The sequence below is a fragment of the Hylobates moloch genome, unplaced genomic scaffold, assembly GCF_009828535.3.
Source record: "Hylobates moloch isolate HMO894 unplaced genomic scaffold, HMol_V3 SCAFFOLD_18, whole genome shotgun sequence".
Taxonomy (NCBI): Eukaryota; Metazoa; Chordata; class Mammalia; order Primates; family Hylobatidae; genus Hylobates; species Hylobates moloch.
The window spans coordinates 79,243,067-79,266,192 of NW_026652293.1; the positions used below are offsets into that span (position 1 = coordinate 79,243,067).

Below are 23,126 nucleotides of genomic sequence, written 5' to 3' on the forward strand. Positions count from 1 at the left end.
TTCCCATGGTTCTTCTCCTTTGGCTATTTTTCAAAACAAGGCCCAACACAAAAACAGGTAATCCTTTCTTTTGTATTCAGACACTAAAATCATATTTTTCTTTGTTTTTACTTTTCCTCAGTGCAATGATGGTATCATCTAACACTTGACAGGGCACTACGTTTCAGACACTCTTTTAAGTTCTTTATGTAAATTAGATTATTCAGTCTTTTCAAACACCCCTTGAATGTAGGTATTATTATTATCTCCATTTTACACATCAGAGAACTGAGGCACACAGAGGCTAAGAAACTCGCCCAAGTTTCTCCAGCTAGTACATGGCCCAGCCGGGATGAGAACCCAGCCATTTAGCTCCAGAAATTGTGGTCCCTTCACTTCCAGAAATCTCAAATATTCTTCCTCCTCCATTTTTCTCCTCTGTTGTGCTTTCCTTTGTGCCTCCTCTGCCCCCAGTTTCACGTCTTCTTCCACATGCCCTGGATTCCGATGGGGGATCAAGTGAGTTTCCGTGTGTCTAGTCTCCCCAACAATAGGACTGCCCCATTTGCTACCATTTGGCTTACAGATCCCAACCCTGGCTCAGGCCTTGGGTCATTAGCTTTCACCTCCTTGACACCAGGCACTCCTGGGGGGAATCCCATTGCTGAACAGATGGTAGCAGCAAGTTCCCGCTCCCCGTCTGGGGAGTGTCAGCATCACTTGCGGATTCTTCTCCTTTTCGTTATCTTGCCTCTTATCTCCTCTCAGTGGCTTTTTTCAAAATCTACCCAACTGCAGCTGTCTTCCCTATCTGCAAATTATGCCAACTCCTACCTCACTAAAAGAAGTGAGAGCACGTCTTCCCTATCTGCAAATTATGCCAACTCCTACCTCACTAAAAGAAGTGAGAGCACTGTTTTGTATCCCCTCAAATTCCTACCCTCAGACCTATCATCATTGCTCCCATCCTGACCTTCTTTCCTCCTCTCTGGATGATATATTCCCTTGTACAAGGCTAATCCCCACGCCTGTGCACTTAATGTAGGCACTGTGCAGGAATGCGCCACCACACCCGGCTAATTTTTTAGTATTTTTAGTAGAGACATGGTTTCACCATGTTGGCCAAGCTGGTCTTGAACTCCTGACCTCGTCATCCACCCGCCTCAGCCTCCCAAAGTGCTGGGATTACAGGCGTGAGCCACCGCTTCTGGCCTCTTTTTTCTTCTTATTGTGGTAAAATACACAAAACATAAAATTTACCATCTTAACCATTTAAAAATGTTGAGTGGTATTAAGTACATTCAATTTTTGTGCGGCCATCACCACCATCCATGTCCAGAACACTTTTCATCTTGCAGAACTGAAACTCTACACCCATTAAATAGTAACTCCTCATTTCCACCTTCCCCCAGCCCCTGGCAACCACAGTCCACTTTCTGTCTATGAATTTGATGACTCCAAGTGCCTCATGTAAATAGAATCAGTCTTTGTCTTTTTGTGACTGGCTTATTTCACTTAGCATAAGGTCTTCAAGGTTCATCCATATTGTAGCATATGTTCGAATTTCTTTCCTTTTTAAGGGTGAACGATTGTCTGTTGCCTGTCTGGATCACATTTTGTGTATACATTCATTCATCACTGAACACATGGGTTGCCTCCAGCTTTTGGCTATTGCCAGTTATGCTGCTGCAAACATGGGTGTACAGATACCTCTTCAAGACTCTGCTTTAAATTCTTTTGGGCATATACTCAGAAATGGAATGCTAGACTGTATGTAAATTATATATTTAACTTCTTGAGGAACCACTAAACTGTTGTGCAGAGCTGCTGCACCGTTTTACCTTCCCACCAGCAGTATACAAGAGTTCCAGTTTCTCCGCATCCTCACTGACATCTGTTATTTTCTGTAATGGCCGTGAGGTGGTGTCTCATTGTATTTTTGATTTGCATTTACCTGATGATTATTAGTGTTGAACATCTTTTCATTTGCAATTATTGGCCATTTGTATGTCTTCTTTGGAGTAAATATTTTCAAATCACATATTTGACAGAAGATTCATATCCAGAAAATATAGAGGACTAGAACTGATGGTAGTGCAGGCTTCCGTCTCTTGCTTGAACTTTTCATAGCCTTCCTATGGTTTCTTTCTAATCTGTCTTCCCACTGCTGTCCAAGAGATCTTTCTAAGACAGAAAATCTGACCTCGTCATTGCCTTCTTTATAAACTGTTCCTGACCCACTGCTTCGGCAGTGATTCTTAACTGAGATTTCATATATCAGAATCATGGCCGGGCGCAGTGGCTCACACCTATAATCCCAGCACTTTGGGAGGCTGAGGCGGGCAGATCACTTGAGGTCAGGAGTTCAGGACCAGCCTGGCCAACACGGTGAAACCTCATCTCTACTAAAAATACAGAAATTAGCTGGACGTGGTGGTGCATGCCTGTAGTCCCAGCTACTCAGGAGGCTGAGGCAGGAGAATTGCGTGAACTCAGGAGGTGGAGCTTGCAGTGAGCTGAGATCACACCACTGCACTCCAGCCTGGGTGACAGAGCGAGACTCGTTCTCCAAAAAAAAAAAAAGAATCACTTAGGGAGCTTTTTTCACCGACACGTGCCCTCATCCTGCTTCTGGACATTCTGATTCGGTAGGTCTGGAGTGGGGCCTGAAAGCATAGAGCAGTGGTTCCCAACTTTGGAAGAGAACCCAGCACAGATGACCAGAGACTCTGGTTCAGTTGGTCTGGAATGCAGCCTGGGCACTGGGGCTTTCTAAATCTGCCCAGTGATGCTAATGTGCTGCCAGGGTTGAGAATCACTACTGTGGAGGAAGGAGGAAGGTTCCAGATTTGAGTGGTTTTGGTACCCACCCCTGGAGCACAACTGGCCGGAAGTCCATCTTCAGAGATGTGAGGCCTTCATGATCTAGTTCTGGATAGCACATGGGTTTCATTCTTCATCCAACTTTGTTTAATTCGTAGTAGCCACCCAGAGACTATGCTGGGTTGGATAGTGTGTGTAGCCTGAGAGGATTAGAACCCATTAGTGTGGGCGCCATAGCAGGAGAGGGGACAAGTGTGGCATGTGTATCTGACCTTGTCTGTACCTCTTGAATTGCATGTTCTGGAAAGGCTATGCTACTGCATCCCTCCTTCCCTTTAAATAATGGGTTCTGCTTTCTGGAGTCCATCTACTTTTGGGGTTTTAAAAAAACCATTAAAATGTGTTTGCGTGTGTGTATATATACAGTTTAGAACCATTGCCCTCTGCCCCGGTAGATTAATAACTCCCTCCTCTGAGCTATTCCTGTATGTTTTAGTTCGTTTCTCATTGTTATTTAATCTGTTTATCTCTCTCTCCCCCTTCCCTCCTACTAAACCGTAAGCTCCAGCAAAGGCAGTGATCATATATTTATGTCTCAGGGCCTCACATGGTATCTGACCCTTAGTTGATACTTAATAAAAATGTGTTGATTTATCACTTCATTCCTAAATTTAGTGATTGTGAAAGATGCTAGAATAAGTCCTCTAGAACTTAATTTTTTGAGTCAAATTTTTACATCTTTAAGTGGAACAATTATATACCTGTACCCCAGGCCCACATGTCCATTACTTGCTGGCTGTTTTTGTCTTGTCACCTCAAATAGGTGTCTAAAACCAGATTTCTATATTCTGCCCCCCAATAAAAACTATCTCCAGTTCATCTTTATTTCCTCCCTATTTCTTACCACTCCCCTTCCCCCCAACATCACACCAGTCTTCAAAACTTACAGCTTCAAAGAATTAATTTTCACTCCATGCTTGAATAATGACAGGATATTCTGGCAGATAAAATAATGTTTTCATCTATTGAAAATGTCTCACTTGAAATAGAATAGTCAGTTTTACTATGTTCCAGGAGGAAATGACGTATTTATGAAATGCACCCTTTGCTTTCTCCTTCACAGATTGATGCTGCCTCATTCACGTTGACATTCTTTGGTCAAGGATACGGTCAAGGCATTGGCACTGATAAGAGCAAACCAAATATCAAAATTTGTACTCAGGTGAAAGGACCAGGTATTTCACATATCACTTAAGAATGCTTGGGAATTTTATACTCTTAAGCTATAAAGTAGAATGCCATTACAATATATTCTTTTTAAAGCTTTATTGTTTTAGAAATACATTTGTACAAATTAAGTAACTTAAAATTATTCTGTCAAAGGAAGATTGAAATTATTGATATAATCCAATTTTATTAGTGCATCCTTCCCTCTGGCTTTTTTTGGAGTATGATTCAGTAATTCAGAATGGCAAATTTTAATTATTATTAATAGGAAAAGGGATTGGTTAATATTTACCTGTTTGAGTCTCATATGCAAGCAGTGTAATTATAACATCAGTCAAATCTGTGATCTAGGACTTCTTTAGAGTCTCTGAACACCCTGACATTGTTTGTAAAATGTGTATGCACACATGCACTCTTCAAGGGAAGGGAATGGCTTCTGATAGGTTGTTAAAAGAATGTTGCCCAAAAACGTTCAAGAACTTTTGCTACACATTTTAGAGAACTATGCAGAGACAGACAGGTCCACTCGTGAACTGTGGTATAATTACTGTCAGAGACAGACAGGTCCACTCGTGAACTGTGGTATAATTACTGTCAGAGACAGACAGGTCCACTCGTGAACTGTGGTATAATTACTGTCAGAGACAGACAGGTCCACTCGTGAACTGTGGTATAATTACTCTTAGAGACAGACAGGTCCACTCGTGAACTATGGTATAATTACTGTTGTGAATGTGGTATATTACTGTCAGAAAGACAGGTCCATGTGAATGTGGTATAATTACTTTTAGAGAACAGGTCCATCTGAATGCCACTCGTGAGCTGTGGTATAATTACTCTTAGAGACAGACAGGTCCACTCGTGAACTGTGGTATAATTACTGTCAGAGACAGACAGGTCCACTCGTGAACTGTGGTATAATTACTGTCAGAGACAGACAGGTCCACTCGTGAGCTGTGGTATAATTACTCTTAGAGACAGACAGGTCCACTCGTGAACTGTGGTATAATTACTGTCAGAGACAGACAGGTCCACTTGTGAACTGTGGTATAATTACTGTCAGAGACAGACAGGTCCACTTGTGAACTGTGGTATGATTACTGTCAGAGACAGACAGGTCCACTCGTGAGCTGTGGTATAATTACTGTCAGAGACAGACAGGTCCACTCGTGAACTGTGGTATAATTACTGTCAGCCCTGATAGGTCACAGACTATTATTTTTTATTGAGACAGGGTCTCACTATGGTGCCTAGGCTGCGCTCAGGCAGTCCTCCTGCCTCAGCCTTCTAAAGGGTTGGGGTTACGGGCATGAACTGCCATGCCTGGCCCACGGGGGATTTTAATCAAGCCAGATGATCGTATGTTTCCATCTTGCCCTTTTCTCAAATTCCCACCTGACTTTTTAAGGTAAGTTGACTGTATTTTCATTATTTGAGAGGATTACAAATGCTAATGTTCCATTTGTTTATGAACATTATTTTAATTTAGTTGACTGTATTTTCATTATTTGACAGGATTACAAATGCTAATGTTCCATTTGTTTATGAACAGTATTTTAACTTACTCATGTTTAGTCGTTTTTCTTTAAGAAAAAATTGAGAGGGTTTTTTTGTTGTTTTTATGTGAAGTGTGTGAATACAGATAGGGATCGGCTCGGTGTACTAACAGAGAAACAACAAACCTAGGATTATTGGCTTCAATGATTGTCAAGAAGCATGCGGGGCAGTGGGTGGGAGTGTGGGCTCTGGAACCAGCTGCCTGGGTGTGATTCTGGCTCAATCGCTACCTGTTAGTTTGGGCAAGTCATTTAACCTCTCTCTCTATGGGATAAAAGTAATATTGATCTTAAATAATTGTTATGAAAATTAAATGAGTTTAATAGATCTAAAGTACTTACTACAGTTCGTAACACTTAATACTTTCGATATGTTATTTTTGTTAAGTGACCAGATATCTATTGAAAAAAAATCTGCACACTTAGAGTTAGATATAAAATCTACCATTGGATTTTTGATGTTGTTGAATGGATACTTCACGAATGCTTTCTTTTTCCTTGATCAACTGTTTTCTGCAGAGGCTGGCTATGTGGCTACCCCCAGAGCTATGGTTCAGGCAGCCGTGACTCTTCTAAACGATGTTTCCGATCTGCCTAAGGCGTGAGTTTGGTTTTCTTACAATTAGAAGATATTTTTTATCTGTGTTATATTTTAGCTTATTTTGATTTGATTTTCAGGCTTTGGGTTTGCATGTAAGCATTTATAGTTCAGTTCCTTTGCTTCAGAAATATAGGTAAATAAAAACCGTGAGAAGGACAGCTTCGTACCTGCCCAGAGCTGGTCTCGGAGGAACACCTGTGGAGGTGAATGAGAGGTGACAGAAAAGCTGGGGAGCCATAAGTTAACTTCAGCTCTTGATAAAGATAGCTCAAGTCCAGAGTCAGCCACTCAAAAACGGTCCCTGTTGTTAAGTAGTATTATTAGGAGCCTCCGTCAGTGCCGAACTCTACCCAGCTGGCAGTGGTAACCCTGACTGACACCAGCATAAATGGAACCATGGGATCCTGGCTGGATGATTATCAGACGTACTGTCTTACTGGAGCATTTAGCTGTCACCCGAAAACTAGGCCAGCTTTTCAAATGAGCATAGGCCTGCTCCTGAGAAGTAAACCAGGCATGACCTAAAACAAGATTAATAAAATTTGTATGTAGTAAAACCTAATTAAATTTTTTCAAATACTTAGGTCCCCCTTGAAAATATTTAGCATTTATGAATGTCAGCTATTATATTTTTAAACACTTCTTTTTCATCCAATTTAAGTTCTGTTTACACTTTAATAATAATTGACTACCTAAATTTATTCCATTCGGGTCTTTCTTTAATCCCCCTGAGTCTGAGGACCGTCCTTGTAAACAGCAGCGGTTCTTCTGGGTGATGGCGCACAGTGCACCCACTGAACACATGCACAGAATGGAGGCAGCGTCACCAGGAACGAAGCCAGTCTAGATAGGGTTGGCTGTGGGGCAAGTTTCTCCTGACTAATAGCTACTCGCTCATTTGGCTGATTTTAGGAAGGAATCAAAGGTAGCCGTGATTACCATGAAGACTTGGGTTTTCAGGGGTTCTGTAGCAATTTGATAATGAGGCCTGTGAAATAGGAGACTGGAGAGGAGCTGAGTGCACTGTTTTCTCTTGTTGTTGTTTTATAGGGGCGGGGTCTTCACACCTGGAGCAGCTTTTTCCAAAACAAAGTTGATTGACAGACTCAACAAACACGGTATTGAGTTTAGTGTTATTAGCAGCTCTGAAGTCTAAACACTGGAAGAATTAACTGAAGTCATAACGTGCGCGAATTAACAGCTTCTCTATTTGAAATTCTTCTGTAAGCCTGTCTGAATGTATGTGGAAATGATTGTCAAATCTAAAATATCTATATATTAAAAAGCAGGAAATTGTCCTAGCTTACCCTAAATTTCAAATCTCAGTTGATTTTGTGATTTTATTGCTTATAAGAGAGAACTCATATTTGACATATTTTTTTCATTGATGTGTTCCTGGTAGATTTTCACGAATGAGCTGGCAGGTCTAATGGGGGAGGCAGTGTCCCAGTCTGCGTTGCAGCAGCATTGCTCATCGAGGGTGTGCACACCAGCGTTAGCGTCGGGCAGTAACTGCAGCTTGCCTCGCCGCAGTAGGAAGGAAATCTCACCTTCCAGTGAGCTTCTCCACATACTGTCTTGAGCCTTTGCTAAATTAAACTGCACTTTTTGCTATTTTTGCCTAGTTTTTCACCAGTCTACACTGATTTTGGACTGTTACTTAAGTTGAAAAATAAAAGGTTGTCAGTCGAATGGTGGTTTAGTGTTTGGACCTGCCTGTGTATTTGTATAGTGGTAGAAACATGCGCTGAAGTGGCCTAACCTGTTTCTTGCCAATAAGTGGGCTTATCATTTTATCTTTACCTAATTCTATATCTGTGACTAGGTTTAAGGATACAGCTTATAAGTTGCTATCAATTTTCACTATCTAAGCAGAATTTTTCTCTAATTTACTTTTTGTATTTTAACTAGGTTTTACATGGAAGCTCTAAAATAAGGCAAAAGACTTTTTCTTTTGTAGTAAGCATATAATAAACACATATATACATAGCAATCATGTTGTTCGTTACCTAAACAAGACAGCCACTCCTCTATGGAATTTCTGCTAAAAAGTGAGGAACACAAAATATTTAGGAATATTATTCGTGTTGGGAGACCCTTCTGTCTGCCTGTAAGAAGAAGGCGGGGGGGTATCTAACTCGAAGAGGCCTGTAAGAAGAAGGGGGGTTATCTAACTCGAAGAGGGGGTTCTTGGTGGTAGTATTGCCCCCCCCCCCCCAACTCTCCTTTCTCTGTCCTGGCCTGGTCATCACAAGATACAGATCCTCAGCTGTGCCCTAACTTGTGGGACCTTAGGAAAGGTTTTATCAGCTCTGAAATTAGAAAGCAGTACAGGAGCAATAGAGCCCACGACTAGCTGCACATCTGAATCACAAAACAGTAACAGGTTCCTCAGTGCCTCCAGCAACTTGCGTTCAGGAGGTCGGAGCCTCTGTGTTTTTGATATGCATTTGGGAACCGCTGGGTGAAGCTACATATCCTGTCCCTGTTTCTAGCTTTGCAATGTATGCTCGAGCTTTGACTCTGATTCTGAAGGTAGCAGTGTGACCCCGTTCTCTGGCTTGAGGTACATGTGTGTCTCATCCTGATTTTCCTTTTAATCCCCCAAGGTTCTGCCTGCTCCCATATATGACTCACCTCAGGCGAGTAGACTGCTAATTGTCCAAAACGTTGAGGCTCAGTTCAAGAGACAGAAGCCATTCCTGCTCCCAGTGGCCAGGCCGAGAGGACTGGAGTCTGCCTAGCCTCTGCTGTTACTGGGTCTCACTGACCCAGTGAGTCTTCCCAGGATTCTGTGATGCCTTTGCTGGCCCTGTCCTGGCTGTCACCACGAGGTGCTCCACACTTGGGCTCCAGGGTTACAGCAGTGTTTTTAGTTCACTTGTGTATGTGGTCAGGACCTGAGCTGCAAGCAATACCCATGCCTCCCTTACGAATCCCCGGACCCTGCTCTTCAGCTGAAATCACTAGCCCAGATTCCCTTGTCTTTCTAGAGCTTCCCTTTTGGAGCCATTGACGGCCCCTCCTGCCAGTGCAGCTTCGGCGTCATCCTATTTGACCTTCCTTAACTTCATATTTTAGGGAGCAAGGATTGAGGTTGTCACCGCTTATTTTCTCCTTCCTGATTTTTTCTGCATATCAGCCAGGACTCCCAGGGACAGTCCTGCACCGTCAGGTAGCAGGCCATCACGGTTAGGAATGCAGGCTCTGGCATCAGCCTCCGTGCTTACAGTGGGCTGGGCACGTTACTCAACCTCATCGAATTATTGTGAGAATTAAATGAGCTAACATGTTTAGCACTTGGATTAGTGCCTGGCACATGGTGTAAGCACTTACTAAGTTTCAGCATTATCACTACTGTTGTTATTAGAAGTCTGTCTTTGGGCTGGGCACGGTGGCTCATACCTGTAATCCTAGGACTTTGGGAGGCCGAGGCGGGTGGATCACTTGAAGTCAGGAGTTTGAGACCAGCCTGGCCAACATGGTGAAACCTCGTCTCTACTAAAAATACAAAAATTAGCTGGGCCTGGTGGCAGGTGCCTTGTAATCCCAGCTACTCAAGGAGGCTGAGGCAGGATAATTGCTTGAACCCAGAAGGTAGAGGTTGCAGTGTGCTGAGATCACGCCACTGCACTCCAGCCTGGGTGACAGAACAAGACTCCGTCTCAAAAAAAAAAAAAAAGAAGAAGAAGAAGAAGAAGAAGAAGTAATAGTCTGTCTTTGGCCACAAAGGTTTCTTTTTTTTTTTTTTTTAACTTTTTAAGTTCCAGGGTGTATGTGCAGGTTTGTTATATAGGTAAAGTGACATGGGGGTTTGTCGTACAGATTATTTTGTCACCCAGGTATTAAGCCTAGTACCCATTGGTTAGTTTTCCTGACCCTCTCCTTCCACCCACTCTCCACCCTCTGAGAGGCCCCGGTGTGTGGGGTTCTCCTGTGTGTGTCCATGTGTTCGCATCACTCAGCTCCCACTTACAGGTGAGAACATGTGGTATTTGGTTTTCTGTTCTTGCATTAGTTTGCTGACGATAATGACCTCCGGCACCATCCATGTTCCTGCGAAGGACATGATCTCATTCTTTTTATGGCTACGTGGCATTCCATGGTGTATATCTACCACATCTTCTTTATCCAGTCTACTATTGATGGACTTTTAGGTTGATTCCATGTCTTTGCCATTGTGAATAGTGCTGCAATGAACATACACGTGTGTCTTTATAACAGAACAAGTTATATTCCTTTGGGTATCTACCCAGTAATGGGGCTGCTGGGTCAGAAGGTATTTGTTTTTCAGTCTTTGAGGAAGAACCACACTGTTTTCCACAACGGTTGAACTAATTTCCACTTTCACCAACAGTGTGTAAGCATTCCTTTTTCTCTGCAACCTCGCCAGCATCTGTTTTTTGTTTGTTTTTTGAGATGGAGTTTTGCTTTTGTTGCCTGGGCTGGAGTGCAATGGCGTGATCTTGGCTCACCACAACCTCTGCCTCCAGGGTTCAAGCGATTCTCCTGCCTCAGCCTCCCGAATAGCTGGGATTACAGGCATGCACCACCACGCCTGGCTAATTTTATATTTTTAGTAGAGTTGGAGTTTCTCCATATTGGTCAGGCTGGTCTCAAACTCCTGACCTCAGGTGATCCACCTGCCTCAGCCTCCCAAAGTGCTGGGATTACAGGCGTGAGCCACCATGTCCAGCCTAGCATCTTTTACTTTTTGACTTTTTAATAATAGCCATTCTGACTGGTGTGAGATGGTGGCTCATTGTGGTTTGGGTTTGCATTTCTCTAATGATCCGTGGTGTTGAGCTTTTTATCATATCCTTGACTACGACCCATCAGTCAATTTGTGGAATCAAGGTTGGCTTCAAGATAGACTAACTCCTGGTAGATTTTTTCACTAACAGTTATAATCCCTGAACCGCAGACCCTACACTGAAAAGGTCCCATCATATGGGCACTCCTGCTGCTGAAAAAATTGAACATAACAGTATTTCAGATAAACCTATGAGAAGAGGAAACTAAGTGGAGGTAGAATTCAGACTTGTTCAGAGAAAGATACAAAACGAGAGACGTGAAATAACCATTGTCTGTAGGTCTGACAGCAAGAAATAGAGATAGAAGAGCTTCATTTGAAGTTTTGAACGGTTTACGGTAAAAATATTAATGGTGAATGCTTATCAATCACGTCTATGTGTCAGGCACTGTTCTAAGTGCTTTATGTTCATTAACCATTTGCAGTAAATACTGTTATCCTTCCCATAAAACAAGTGAGGAAAGAGAGGCTTAGGGAGGGGAAGTCAGTGGCCCCAAATCCTGCAGTTGACAAGTGATGGACTTAACCAGGATTCAACCCTAGGCAGTCTGATCCCAGAACTCCAAGTGCTAATCGTTCACCCTCTCCCTCCTCCCACCCTCCAACCTCAAATAGACCCCAGTGTGTGTGGTTCCCCGCATGCGTCAGGAACGTAGGGTCATTCAAGCAGCCTTTAGCTTATAGAGATGATTTACAATCACACGGAAGGAGAGTTTTGCTTAAAACTGGTAGAAGAAATAGGTAAAGTAAGTGGGAAATGAGGTAAGCTTGTTAGCTACACAAATCATCTCCACATCTTGAGGCTTGAATATCTTCAGTGTTCAGTTGATGTGTCTTCACTATTTGATATGCAATAAATATTCTCTCTTCTTTTTCACTATAAGAGCAACGTCATTTTTCAGTTTCCACAAGCTGGACTCAGGTAGATCCCCCAAATCCTTAAACATCTGTGACCGTTGGTATACGAACGGTCGAAGCATTTGATCATCTTCCTAAAAAAAAAAGTGAAAAAAATTATAGTGATAGACTTCATGTCATCAGAGTAAAAAATATTGTGTATATATGAGTGGGGTGCCCATTAAGTTCCCCTTTGGGATAGAAAACTGCTTTTGAAAGCTGCTAGCAGAGGCAGTAAGTCACCTAGGAGCAGCTTTGTTTCGGATGACCCTAAGTTACTGCCAGTAGGGAAAACTGGCAAGATAATTCAAATATTTTCAATTGGAATGTTACTTACATAGTGTTTTAATACTGTCAAAGGAGTATTAAAGGAGTTTTGAGGAGCCAGTGGGTGTAGGAGCTCTCCCAATGGTAGGGTTTTGCTGATGCTTCCCCTAACTGTGGAGGCAAGTACCCCTGAGAACTAGGAATGCCCTGGGGCAGAGTCCTGGAGACAAGTGGTGGAGGAGATGGTACTGCACTGGCTGAAAATGAGAACGGCAGAGAGCAGGTAGTGTGATATGGTGGAGGAGATGGTACCACACTGGCTGAAACTGAGAACGGCAGAGAGTGGCACTGGGATTCAGTTTCTGTTTCCCTGAGTATTAGTGAAATGCCTGTTCAAATCCTTTGCCGATTTTTTTCTAATGTGCTTTCCAACATACTATCTTTTTTTAATCTTAAAAGTAATTGTATTCTGAATACTAATGCTTGCTAAATAATACTAATATATTTTCCAGGCTGTGGTTTATTTGAACCTTTGTTTATGGTGTCTTTCATTTAAGCAGTTATTCTTTTTTATTGTGAGATACGTAGAACGGAAAAGTACCCTAAATGTATTGACAAGCCTAAAGTGAACACACCTGCTCTAGAGAGCCCACTGCCTGGAACTCCTCCTGTCACCTTCTTCCTGTCCCAGAAGCAACTGCCAGCCTGACTTGTGTGGTCACCGTTTTCTTGCCTTTCTCAGTAGTTTTGCCACCTAGAGTATATCCCTAAACAGTAAATTTTGCCCTCTTTGAATGTTTATAGAATCATACTGGATGTCATCTTTCCTAACTTGGTTTCCATCACTATTGGAAGACTGTTCTTGTTGCCTGTGGCTGTTGTTCACTTTCATGGCAATGTAGTGTTAACACAGCACAGAGGGGGCCAAAATTTACCCGTCTTCGGTGAACGTATATTAGGGATGCTTCCAGTTTGGGGCTACTATGGAAGAGGGTTTTATGAACAGCAGTGCACATCAACTAAGATTTCTGTAGTGTTTTTCAGCTGGCCCCTCATCTGAACCACAGAACGGAAGTGATTTGAATAACTGTTTTCTCAGTTCTTTCAAGAATGGTGTGTAGCTAGTGCCATCCTAGACATGTATGACAGAGTTAGCTTATTTCATAGGTCAGATGCCTCAGTGCAGTAGGTTCTCAAACTTGAAGGCAGAATCACGGAGAGGGTTTGTTGAAACACATGTTACTAGGCCTCACACCCAGAGATTCTGATTCAGTAGGTCTGGGGTGGGGCCCTGGAATTTGCATTTCTGACAAGCTCCTAGATGCTGCTGAAGCTGCTAGGCCATAGGGCACACTTTGAGAACCTCTACCTAAGGCATTAGGGCTTAATTCTCTGCAGAACCAGTTCACCTGTGAAGGAAGGAAAGTTGAATTGCAGGCTTCTAGGTTCCAGTATTTTCAACTTTTAAGTAAATGCCAAATAATTTTTAAATGGTTGTACCAATTTATACTCCTCTCAGCCACACAACAGTTTCTGTTACTTCATATCTTCACCAAAACTTGATATTGTCAGTCTTTTTAATTTTTGCCAGTATGGAAGGTTAATAATGGTATCTCATTGTGGTATCAATTAGTATTTCCCAAACTATTAATGCAATTAAGCACTTTACCATGTATTTATTGGCATTTTTAATTTCCTCTTTTGTGAAGTTCCTGTTCAAATCTTTTGACCATTTTTTTTTCCTATCGGGTTGTCTATTTTTCTTTTTGGTTAGTAGTAGTTATTTATTTTGGATATTAGTCCATTATATATTAAATGTGTTGCAAAGAACTTTTCCCATTCCTTCTGGCTTTTTCATTTTGGTGTCTTTTGATGGACCAAAGTTCACTATTTTAATTTAGCTGAATTTATCAGTCTCCCTCTTTAAAGCTAGGGATGTGCGTGTGTGTGTGTGTGTGTGTGTGTGTGTGTGTGTGTGTGTGTAATGCATAAGAAATCCTTTTCCACCATGAGGTCATAAAGACAGTCCCCTGAAGTATCTTCTGAAAGCATTAGAGGCAGGGCATGGTGGCTTATGCCTGTAATTCCAGCACTTTGGGAGGCTGAGGCTGGAGGATTGCTTGAAGCTAGGAGTTCGAGACCAGCCTGGGCAACATAACAAGACCCCATCTCTATTTTTAAAATATTTAAATAAATAAATAAAAGCATTAGGATTGTGCCTTCCACACTAAGCTCTTTAATTCTCACCTGAAATTGATTTCTGGGGTAGTTTTAGATAGGGATCCAGTTTCATTTTTCCCCATACATATTCCTAATTCCCCAGCGCTGTTTATTGAAAAGTCAATCCTTGCCACATTTATTTGCAGTTCCACTTGGTTGTATATCAAGTCTGTAGTCCTGAATAAATCTGTTTCTGAGCCTTCTATTCTTTTTCTTTGGTTATTTATCTATCTTTGGGCCAACACCTCACCTTACTGCCTCTGTTACAGAGGCATTAAAATGAAGTGTTGATATCAGGTAGGGCAAGTCTTTCTGTCTTGTGCTTGGGTCTGGTCTCATCTTGGCTAGTTTTTGCTTTTGCAATTCCATGCAAATTTTAGAATTATCTTGTTAAGTTCTATTACATTTGATTGGAATTACAATTACACTAATTCTTGGGGGAGAGTTGACAGATGTATAATAACAAATCTTCCAAACCATGGAGTGGTGGCAATTTCTCTATCTATATCCTTTTAAACATCTCTCAAATAAGTTTTAAAATTTTCTCCATAGAACTCTTACATATTTTATGTCAGCTATAGGCCTAAGTATTCCATATATTTGATGCAATTATCAATGGTGTCTTTTATTTTAAAAATAATTTTCTGCTTACTGCTGTTATATTCAAATACAGTTAATTTTTAAATCTTGATTTTTGTATCCAGCAACTTTGTAATTCATTTATAAATTCTTGGGGATTTTCTGTCTATACAAGCAGGTCATCTGGGATAATACTAGAGGCAGCGCAGTGTGGTGGGAGAGTGTAGACTGGGGAACAGCACCGGCAGGGTCTGGACCTCAGCCCTGCCACACATGAGTGATGTGTCTTTAGACACGTTCCATGAACTGTAAAATAAGGTCAGTAATAGTACCTGCCTCATAGGGCTGCTGTGAGAATTGAGTCAGTAAATGTAAAGCACTTAGTGTTACATAAGTGTGTGCTATTATTGTAATTACTTTTCTTTCCTTCCCAATCATACTTTGTATTTCTTGCCTTACTGCGTTGGCTAGAGCCTAAAGGACAGAGGTCAAGAAAGCTGGCGTCCCCGACCTCCCGACCTGAAAGGAAAAGCTTTCAGTCATTCATCACTAAGCGTTGTGTCCACTGTGTGTTAAGATTGCCTTTATCAGATTAAGGAATGTCCATTTTATTCCTAGTTTGCCAAGAATTTTTATTGTCGGCCGGGCGCGGTGGCTCACGCTTGTAATCCCAGCACTTTGGGAGGCCGAGGCGGGTGGATCACGAGGTCAGGAGATCGAGACCACGGTGAAACACTGTCTCTACTAAAAATACAAAAAATTAGCTGGGCGTGGTGGCGGGCGCCTGTAGTCCCAGCTACTCGGAGAGGCTGACGCAGGAGAATGGTGTGAACCCGGGAGGCGGAGCTTGCAGTGAGCCGAGGTTGCGCCACTGCACTCCAGCCTGGGTGACAGAGCAAGACTCTGTCTCAAAAAAAAAAAAAAAAAAAAAAAAGAATTTTTATTGTCATAGGATGTTTAATTTGGTCACATCTTTTTCTGCATCTGTTGAAGTAATCAAATTATTTTATCTTATAATCTCTTAATATGATGAATTACATTTGGTTTTATAATGATAAACCAAACAGGGTAGTCTGTATATTGTATTGTAAAGTGAATGGACATCAATCGTGCAGTGACCATGGTTGCGTGGAGCCAGCCGGATGTGCACTAAAATAAAAAGGTCAGAGCAGAGACGGATGGCGGCCTGAGAGGGCAGTAGATTCGCGCTCACAGAGCAGGTCAAGCAAGGCCTCCTCACCTTGCTCTTCTGCTTCTGCATACACGTCTTCAAGCTCAGGAAATACAGTTACATCAAATGTCTAAATTGGATGGAAAGAAATTCTGTGTGCTCCCAGGATTCCGGTTACGTACAAGAGGTTGATACCGTCTGAGTCTGCAAAGCTGCCCTCTGGCTGTGTTCATGCGTTGGTAGAACCTTCAGAGCCTTGGCAATCTCTTGGTCAGAGCCAGCTTGCTGTGTGCACATTTGGCTCATCTCCCTGGCGGATGGCAGTTGCGCAGTCATCCCGCTGATCTTCAGAGTGTTGGAAGGCTTCTGGGCTGAGGTGGAAAGAAAAAGGTAATATGGACTTATGTATCTCTTTCTTTGGGCATCTCTATATTTATTTATTTTGGTGGCATTCTACTACATGAGCATTTATCAGGCACCAGTTTGGATCCATCCAAGGGAAAGGGGAAATCTCACAGGGCAGAAGAAATGTCCAGCATTTTTTGTTTATGAAACAAGATACCAATTAACTCATTTAAAAGTTTGTTTCTTAAAAGACAAATACACATCCCAAATGTAGGAGTCTAGGGATAAGCTACACAGCCAAGACTGGAGCAGTCTCTCACCTTGACCAGAAGCAGTTTCCGCAAGTGATGCTTTGAGAAGCACGTTCTCCTCTCTCAGGCTCTGTTAATGGTGCTGCTCTAGCTTGAGCAGCTTCAGATAAAGTTCTGGTATCTGGTTTGATGCTGCCTACGAGAAAACCTGCCAGTTTCGTCTTCTGTGGTATCATCTGCATATTCTTCGATACTGGCAATGTTTGTACCGTGGGAAAATCAAATGGGATGGGAGTGTGTGTTTGGTGGCAGAGTTTAAGCCCCTCAGGGTACACAGGAGTAAATAAAGAAAACGTTTGTTAAGGGGGAAGGAACGTCAAGCAGCTGTCATCAGAGATTTTCTAGTCACCTGGGATGCCCATTTTAATGTCCTATGTACACACCTGGCTTGTATCCTTCACAGTGGAAATTTTCTTGGTGTCTATCAGGATGTGGCCTTCACCTGTGACCATGAGGCCCAGCTGGGAGCAGCTCAGCTCAGCGCAGCCTTCTGTAGTGGGGAGAGACACAGTCAAAGAAAGAAACATCCCAGTCGCCCAGCTCCAGTGTCATGTGAGGAGTTGTTAAAGCATATAACCACCCTGCTGGATGAGAACCCAGAGGCCCAGAGGAAGAGATGGCTCTGGCCCACCGCTGTTAGGACCCGGACTGCCTCGCTCCTCTACCCCTTCTACAGCCCTGAATGTATGGCATGTCTGATGAAAGCATAAGTAAGCAAGGTACCTTGCAGGCTCCATAGGTCAACAATAAGGGCATTTGTCTGCAAATAATTCAGAAACTCCTGAGATGCAGTTAAGGCTGCAGATTGGACAGTCTCTTCAATTTGTGGATTCACACTTTTCCATGCAGGTTTGGTATAGATAGTGTTTGGAAGGTCATAAATTCTGTACCTGAGAAAAACATAAAACATAAATTTAAAACCAGAAGGGACACATTTGTAAAGAAAAGGGACAGATAAGCCAAAGATTTACAGCCCATGTGTCAGATAAAAGATGACCTATGATTGATTCTCATGTTTATCAGCTCCAACATCTTATTCAACGTGGATATCATCACTAGATAATGATTTTTTTAAAAGCCTAGGCTGGGCACAATGGCTTACGCCTGTAATGTCAGCATTTTGGGAGGCTGAGGCAGGCAGATTGCTTGAGCCCAGGAATTGGACACCAGCCTGGGCAACATGGCAAAACACCATCTCTGTAAAAAATACAAAAATTAGGTGGGTGTGGTGGTGCATGGCTGTAGTTCCAGCTACGCAGGAGGCTGAGGTTGTAGTAAGCTGAGATCGCCCCACTCCACTGCACTCCAGCCTGGGCAACAGAGCAAGACTCTGTCTCAAAAACAAAAACAAACAAAACGGATTTCAGTAAATCCCTTCTACTTAGATAATCAAAAATGGTTAATTTTCCATGTGAGGCGGTGATTTGGTTTTTGTTCTTCAAAGTCTCCCTTTATTGCCTTATCTTTATTTATTTACTTATTTTGAGACGGAGTCTCGCTCTGTCGCCCAGGCTAGAGTGATCTCGGCTCACTGCAACCTCTCCCTTTGGGGTTCAAGCGATTCTCCTGCCTTAGCCTCCCAACTAGCTGGGATTACAGGCGTATGCCACTGCACCTGGCTAATTTTTCTACTTTTAGTAGAGCCGGGGTTTTACCATGTTGGCAGGCTGGTCTTGAACTCCTGACCTCAAGTGATCTGCCAGCCTCAGCCTCCCAAAGTGCTGGGATTACAGGCGTGAACCACCGCACCTGGCCTGCCTTATCTTTCAATATCCTTTTAGCCTAATTTGTTTAAGCATATCTGGTGCTTCTGCCATGTCATAATACAGTCCTTTTGTTTGCAACTAAAACCCAAAAACTGTTTTGCTTAGATAACATGGTTTTACTGGATATTCTTTCTGATAATTAGAATTTCTGCTTCAGTTCCGTAAAAAGTTCAGTACACACTGACCACAGGCCAGAGACCTGGAGGGACATGTGGCCCCTCTATAAATAGATGGGAAATAGTCATCTCAAAGTTAGACAGAGAAACTATGAGGGAAAATAGTCATCTTAAAGTTAAACAGAGAAACTTCCTCTATTAAATAGGTGAGGAAATAGTCACCTTAAAGTCAAACAGAGAAACTTAAGAAAACTTTGTGATAAGCTCATTTTTAAAACTTGAAGAAAGACTGGACTGCCCCCCTCAGGGTCCACACGGCAGGTGGCGTGTGTGGCTCTGTTCCGCGGTGCAGGCTGGTACCCTATCTGAATGCCCCGCTTTGCATCTTCCTTCATCCAGTTGACGCCAAGGCACCAGACAATGTGAATCTGAAAGTCCATCCTCTTGCTCAGTAGCTCCAAAGGGTCGGTAACTACATCCTCCTCGCCATGCGTTCTACAAACGGAAGAGGTGAACGCTGACCTCGGGTTAGGCTGGGTCCAAGCAAGTTAAGATTGTGATGTTAAGGGGGTTAAATAGAATCCTTAAGAGAGAGCTAATTTCACTGAAGACAGGATCAGTAGAGTTCATTCATGCATTCAAGAGACACTAAACAAGAGCCCGTTACCCTGGCACGTCAAAGTAAGATCAGGCCTTCTCAAGGATCTCCCTGCCTGGAGGAAAAAGGAAGATAAACAGCCTCATGCGATAGATGCACACGGATGTGGATGCTAAACTTGCATTGAAGATTCCGGTAGGTTCCCAGTGGGACAGAGTGGGAAAGCCAGTGGCTGCCCAGATGCAGCCTCTCAGGTTGTCATCTTCCTTTTCCTTTGTTTCTTTATAGTCTAGAGAGAACCCCAGGCCTACAAGCTCAAAACTGACTCGGACAGCTTTCCAACAAGGGACTGCTGTCCTATCAACCAGGCTCACAAAGTCTGAAACCTTTCAAATTAAATTCATTAATTTGCAACAGGAAATACAACTTGCTGGGCAGCCCGGAAGCTCGAGGTAGCCAAGTGATCAGAGAGCTGCTTGGAGTAAAGGCAGTGAGTTGGTGGGCAGCTTGGTTTCTTGGTCATGGAACCTTGAGGTTCTCTTCTTGAGCTGATTTCTTCTTCAGAAAGATGGAAAGGTTGCACTGAGTGCCTGTAAGGGCCTGGCACCCAGACCAGGCCCCTGCCAGCCTCTCGGCTTAGGATTGCTAAAAGACTTTTGCTTTTGTAAAAACTGCCTGTGACAGATGAGTATCCAGAGAGGACAGTTGAGGGTAATGAGGCAATGTTTAGGACAGCGCTGATAGCTCAAAACGAAGCCTGTGCCCACAGAAGGGTCAGGTGACAGCACAGAGTGAGGTTGGCTTCACAGTCCCTACCTCGAGAAAAGGGCTGAGCTGGAAAATCAGCTTCTACTTCCGGCTCTTGAAGCAGGTTGGGCCTTCAGCATGGGAAAGCATCCCACGCGGCAGATGCCAGGCCCACAAGGCCAGGAGGGGAGTGTGGCTGGGGAGGCCCCGCAACCCACTTGGCTTCTCTCCTGAGAATCCATTGTTTGGAACCCACCCAGCTCTTTCGGTTTTGTCCAAGGCTCCTTCCACTATACCTGTCTCTGCTAGATGTCCTCCTCATTCCTCAGGTCCCCCAGGGGATAGCAAAAATCAAATTTGTTGAGGCCAAATGGTGACTGAATGAGCTCTTTCATTTGTCTTATGAATGACCTGTTCAGGGTACCAAGTTGACCACTCCGCCAGGAGAACTCAGGCCTGCTCTGGATTTTCTGTGTAGGCAGGGGGGAGAGGGAGACACTCACTGTCCTGTGAGGCAGCAGGGTGCTATGCAGACACGCAGCACCGCCTCCTCCAGCCCGTCACAGTTCAGAAACTCCACTTGCTCCTCCAGCTTCATGCAGTAGGCCAGCGACTGGAGCCGGATGTGAGCTGAGCCCAGGTGGACGACCTCGCCAGGATCCCAGAAAGGGTGGTCTTCTTGAGCCACAGGGCCGTTCATCTAGAAAGTGCTGGTAAAGTTCCTCCATTAGGAATTTCCTATTGATGAACTTGGCTTTTGACCATATCCACACCTGGAAACACAGAGGTAGGTCACCAGTATTTGATTTCATCTGCTGCTCTAACAATTCATCACTCTGATTTTTCCCAGCACGCTCCCTCCATTGACTGGGTTTGGGGTACTCATGACCACATCCCACTCTCTCCAAACCTAGCTTTGCTGACATCAGGAATACCGTATTCATTCCTGGACCTGTTACTTCACCATTGCTTGAGCCTAGGAAATGACTTAGAGGAGATGATGAAGGGGGTAGAAAACAGACCCTCTTAGGAGAAATGAAGGTTTGGGGCTTATGGTGTGCAGAATGGTCCTCAAAGATGCCCACGTCCTAATCCCCAGAACCTGTGAATATATTACTTTTATGGCAAACGGAAATTAAGGTTTGTCATCAGCTGACCTTAAAATACGGAGATTAGCCTGGAGTATCGAGGTGGCCCCGATGAAATCACAAGGGTCTTCAGTGTGGCCGAGAGAGGCAGAAGAGAGATTCAGAAAGAGATATGACAATGCCTGCGGGGTCAGAGAGAGGCTATGTGGTGGCTTTGAAGATGGAGGGAGGTGGCCTCTAAAAGCTGGAAAGGTGCAGGAAACAGATTCTCTTCCTCAGGCCCAGAAAGCAGTACAGCCCTGTCGACACCTTGCTTTTAGCCCAGTGAGACCCAATTTCGACTTCTCATGTGTAGAACGATGATAAGGTAGTAAGTTTGTGTCATTTAATGAGCCTGGTCATTCATTAACAGCAGCCATGGAAGATGATGCAGGGGTAGTTAGTCTGGAGAAGAGCTGAGAAGTGGCTCTCCCACCACGATTGGAGTGCACACGGGCAGACATCCACACACACAGGAGACACTCCCCACAGCCTTCCCAGCCCAGCATGGCAGGCATTCTAAGCTCCATTCTGCAGAGACCCAAGTAGGCGTCCTTCCTTGTTCAGGGGTTCACACCCAGTGCGCAGCAGATCCAGGACAACAGCCTGCCGCTGTCTTCCTCCTCACTGGGTGAGGACAGGGTCTCTGTCAACACTGGCTCTGGAAAGGGGACAAACCTGAAGCCACAGGATGAGGGATTCCAGAGGGATTCCAGGTAGGTCATTTTTAGACCATAAATATCAGGTTAAAGTAGCAACTCCTGTTCTGGGCAACTTGAAAAGCAAAAGCAAAAATCAACAGATAAGTCATTCTATGTATGATGTCTCTTCATAAAAAGGACATTCCCAGGACTCGGAAAACAGATTGCATCTTTTTCTGTTGGCCTCACAGTGAAGAACCATAGTGCTCTCCTAGAGGTGGCACCACCATTAAATAAGAATGTGGGGGGCCGGGCGCGGTGGCTCACGCCTGTAGTCCCAGCACTTTGGGAGGCCGAGGCAGGCGGATCACGAGGTCAGGAGATCGAGACCAGCCTGGCCAACACAGTGAAACCCCATCTGTACCAAAAATACAAAAGATTAGCCGGGCGTGGTGGCGGGCACCTGTAGTCCCAGCTACTTGGGAGGTTGAGGCAGGAGAACGCTTTAACCCAGGAGATGGAGCTTGCAGGGAGCCGAGATCGCGCCACTGCACTCCAGCCTGGACGACAGAGCGAGACTGTCTCAAAAAAAAAAAAAAAAACTGGGGCAGCAGGGAACAACAGGAGTTCTAGTCATTGTGATTTTTCTGTTTGTGTTTTTCTTTTCTTTTTAAGACGTGATCTTGCTCTGTCACCCAGGCTGGAGTGCAGTGGCCCAGTCTCAGCTCACTGCAGCCTTGAACTCCTGGGCTCAGGTGGGCCTCCTGCTTCAGCCTCTGAGTGGCTGGACTGCAGGCGTGTGCCACTGCACTGGCTTATTCTGGTTTTTCTTAAAGACGTTAGGGAACTAAGATCATGGGAATCTAAATAATAAATGAATTCGCTGCCTCATTACCTCTGGATATCGGACCACAGGCCTGGTGTCAGTTAAGATTGCATGTCATCCTTGGCCTGAGGAGGAAACAGGTTGGCGAGGTTCCGGGATAGGCTGCAAGCCCATGTGACTCCCGCCCGCTCCCAGGTGTGCTCTGCAGGCCTGGCTCAGAGTTCCCTGGCGGGATGTGCTGCTCACCAGAGCCAGCAGCTGTTGGGCGAATACTGCTGAAAAGTAACCACAAGCTGGCAGCATTTCCGGGTCAAAAAACCCCCCCAACCCTCACACAGCCGTGGTCTGCTCGTGAGCTTGTCTATGATGTGTGACTCCCAACAGCTGCACAACACTGCGTCGTCCCTGAGAGCCGCAGCAGCAGTCACCGTCCACACGGTCAGCAGGGGGACAGGTAAACACCTACAAGATCAGCCGCAAAGTACCATTTGTGTTTCTAGCTGGGACCCACAGCTG

The 23,126-nt window shown here is 44.0% G+C and overlaps 2 protein-coding genes across 2 annotated transcripts in view; one reads left to right on the forward strand and one right to left on the reverse strand.

Moving 5' to 3' along the window:
* The window catches only part of SCCPDH (saccharopine dehydrogenase (putative)), a 33,135-nt gene extending 25,629 nt beyond the window's left edge, over positions 1-7,506 (forward strand). The window contains exons 9-12 of the mRNA XM_032137481.2: positions 1-57; positions 3,926-4,037; positions 6,105-6,186; positions 7,237-7,506. Of these exons, the coding sequence (XP_031993372.2) occupies positions 1-57; positions 3,926-4,037; positions 6,105-6,186; positions 7,237-7,342 (357 nt within the window). The 3' untranslated portion in view covers positions 7,343-7,506. The remainder of the gene's footprint in view (positions 58-3,925; positions 4,038-6,104; positions 6,187-7,236) is intronic.
* Positions 7,507-11,142: 3,636 nt separating this feature from the next.
* The window catches only part of LOC116457454 (kinesin-like protein KIF28P), an 87,657-nt gene continuing 75,673 nt past the window's right edge, over positions 11,143-23,126 (reverse strand). The window contains 9 exon segments of the mRNA XM_058430507.1: positions 11,143-11,991; positions 16,316-16,379; positions 16,381-16,504; positions 16,799-16,925; positions 17,173-17,279; positions 17,513-17,679; positions 19,032-19,166; positions 20,520-20,714; positions 20,716-20,789. Of these exon segments, the coding sequence (XP_058286490.1) occupies positions 11,839-11,991; positions 16,316-16,379; positions 16,381-16,504; positions 16,799-16,925; positions 17,173-17,279; positions 17,513-17,679; positions 19,032-19,166; positions 20,520-20,714; positions 20,716-20,789 (1,146 nt within the window). The 3' untranslated portion in view covers positions 11,143-11,838.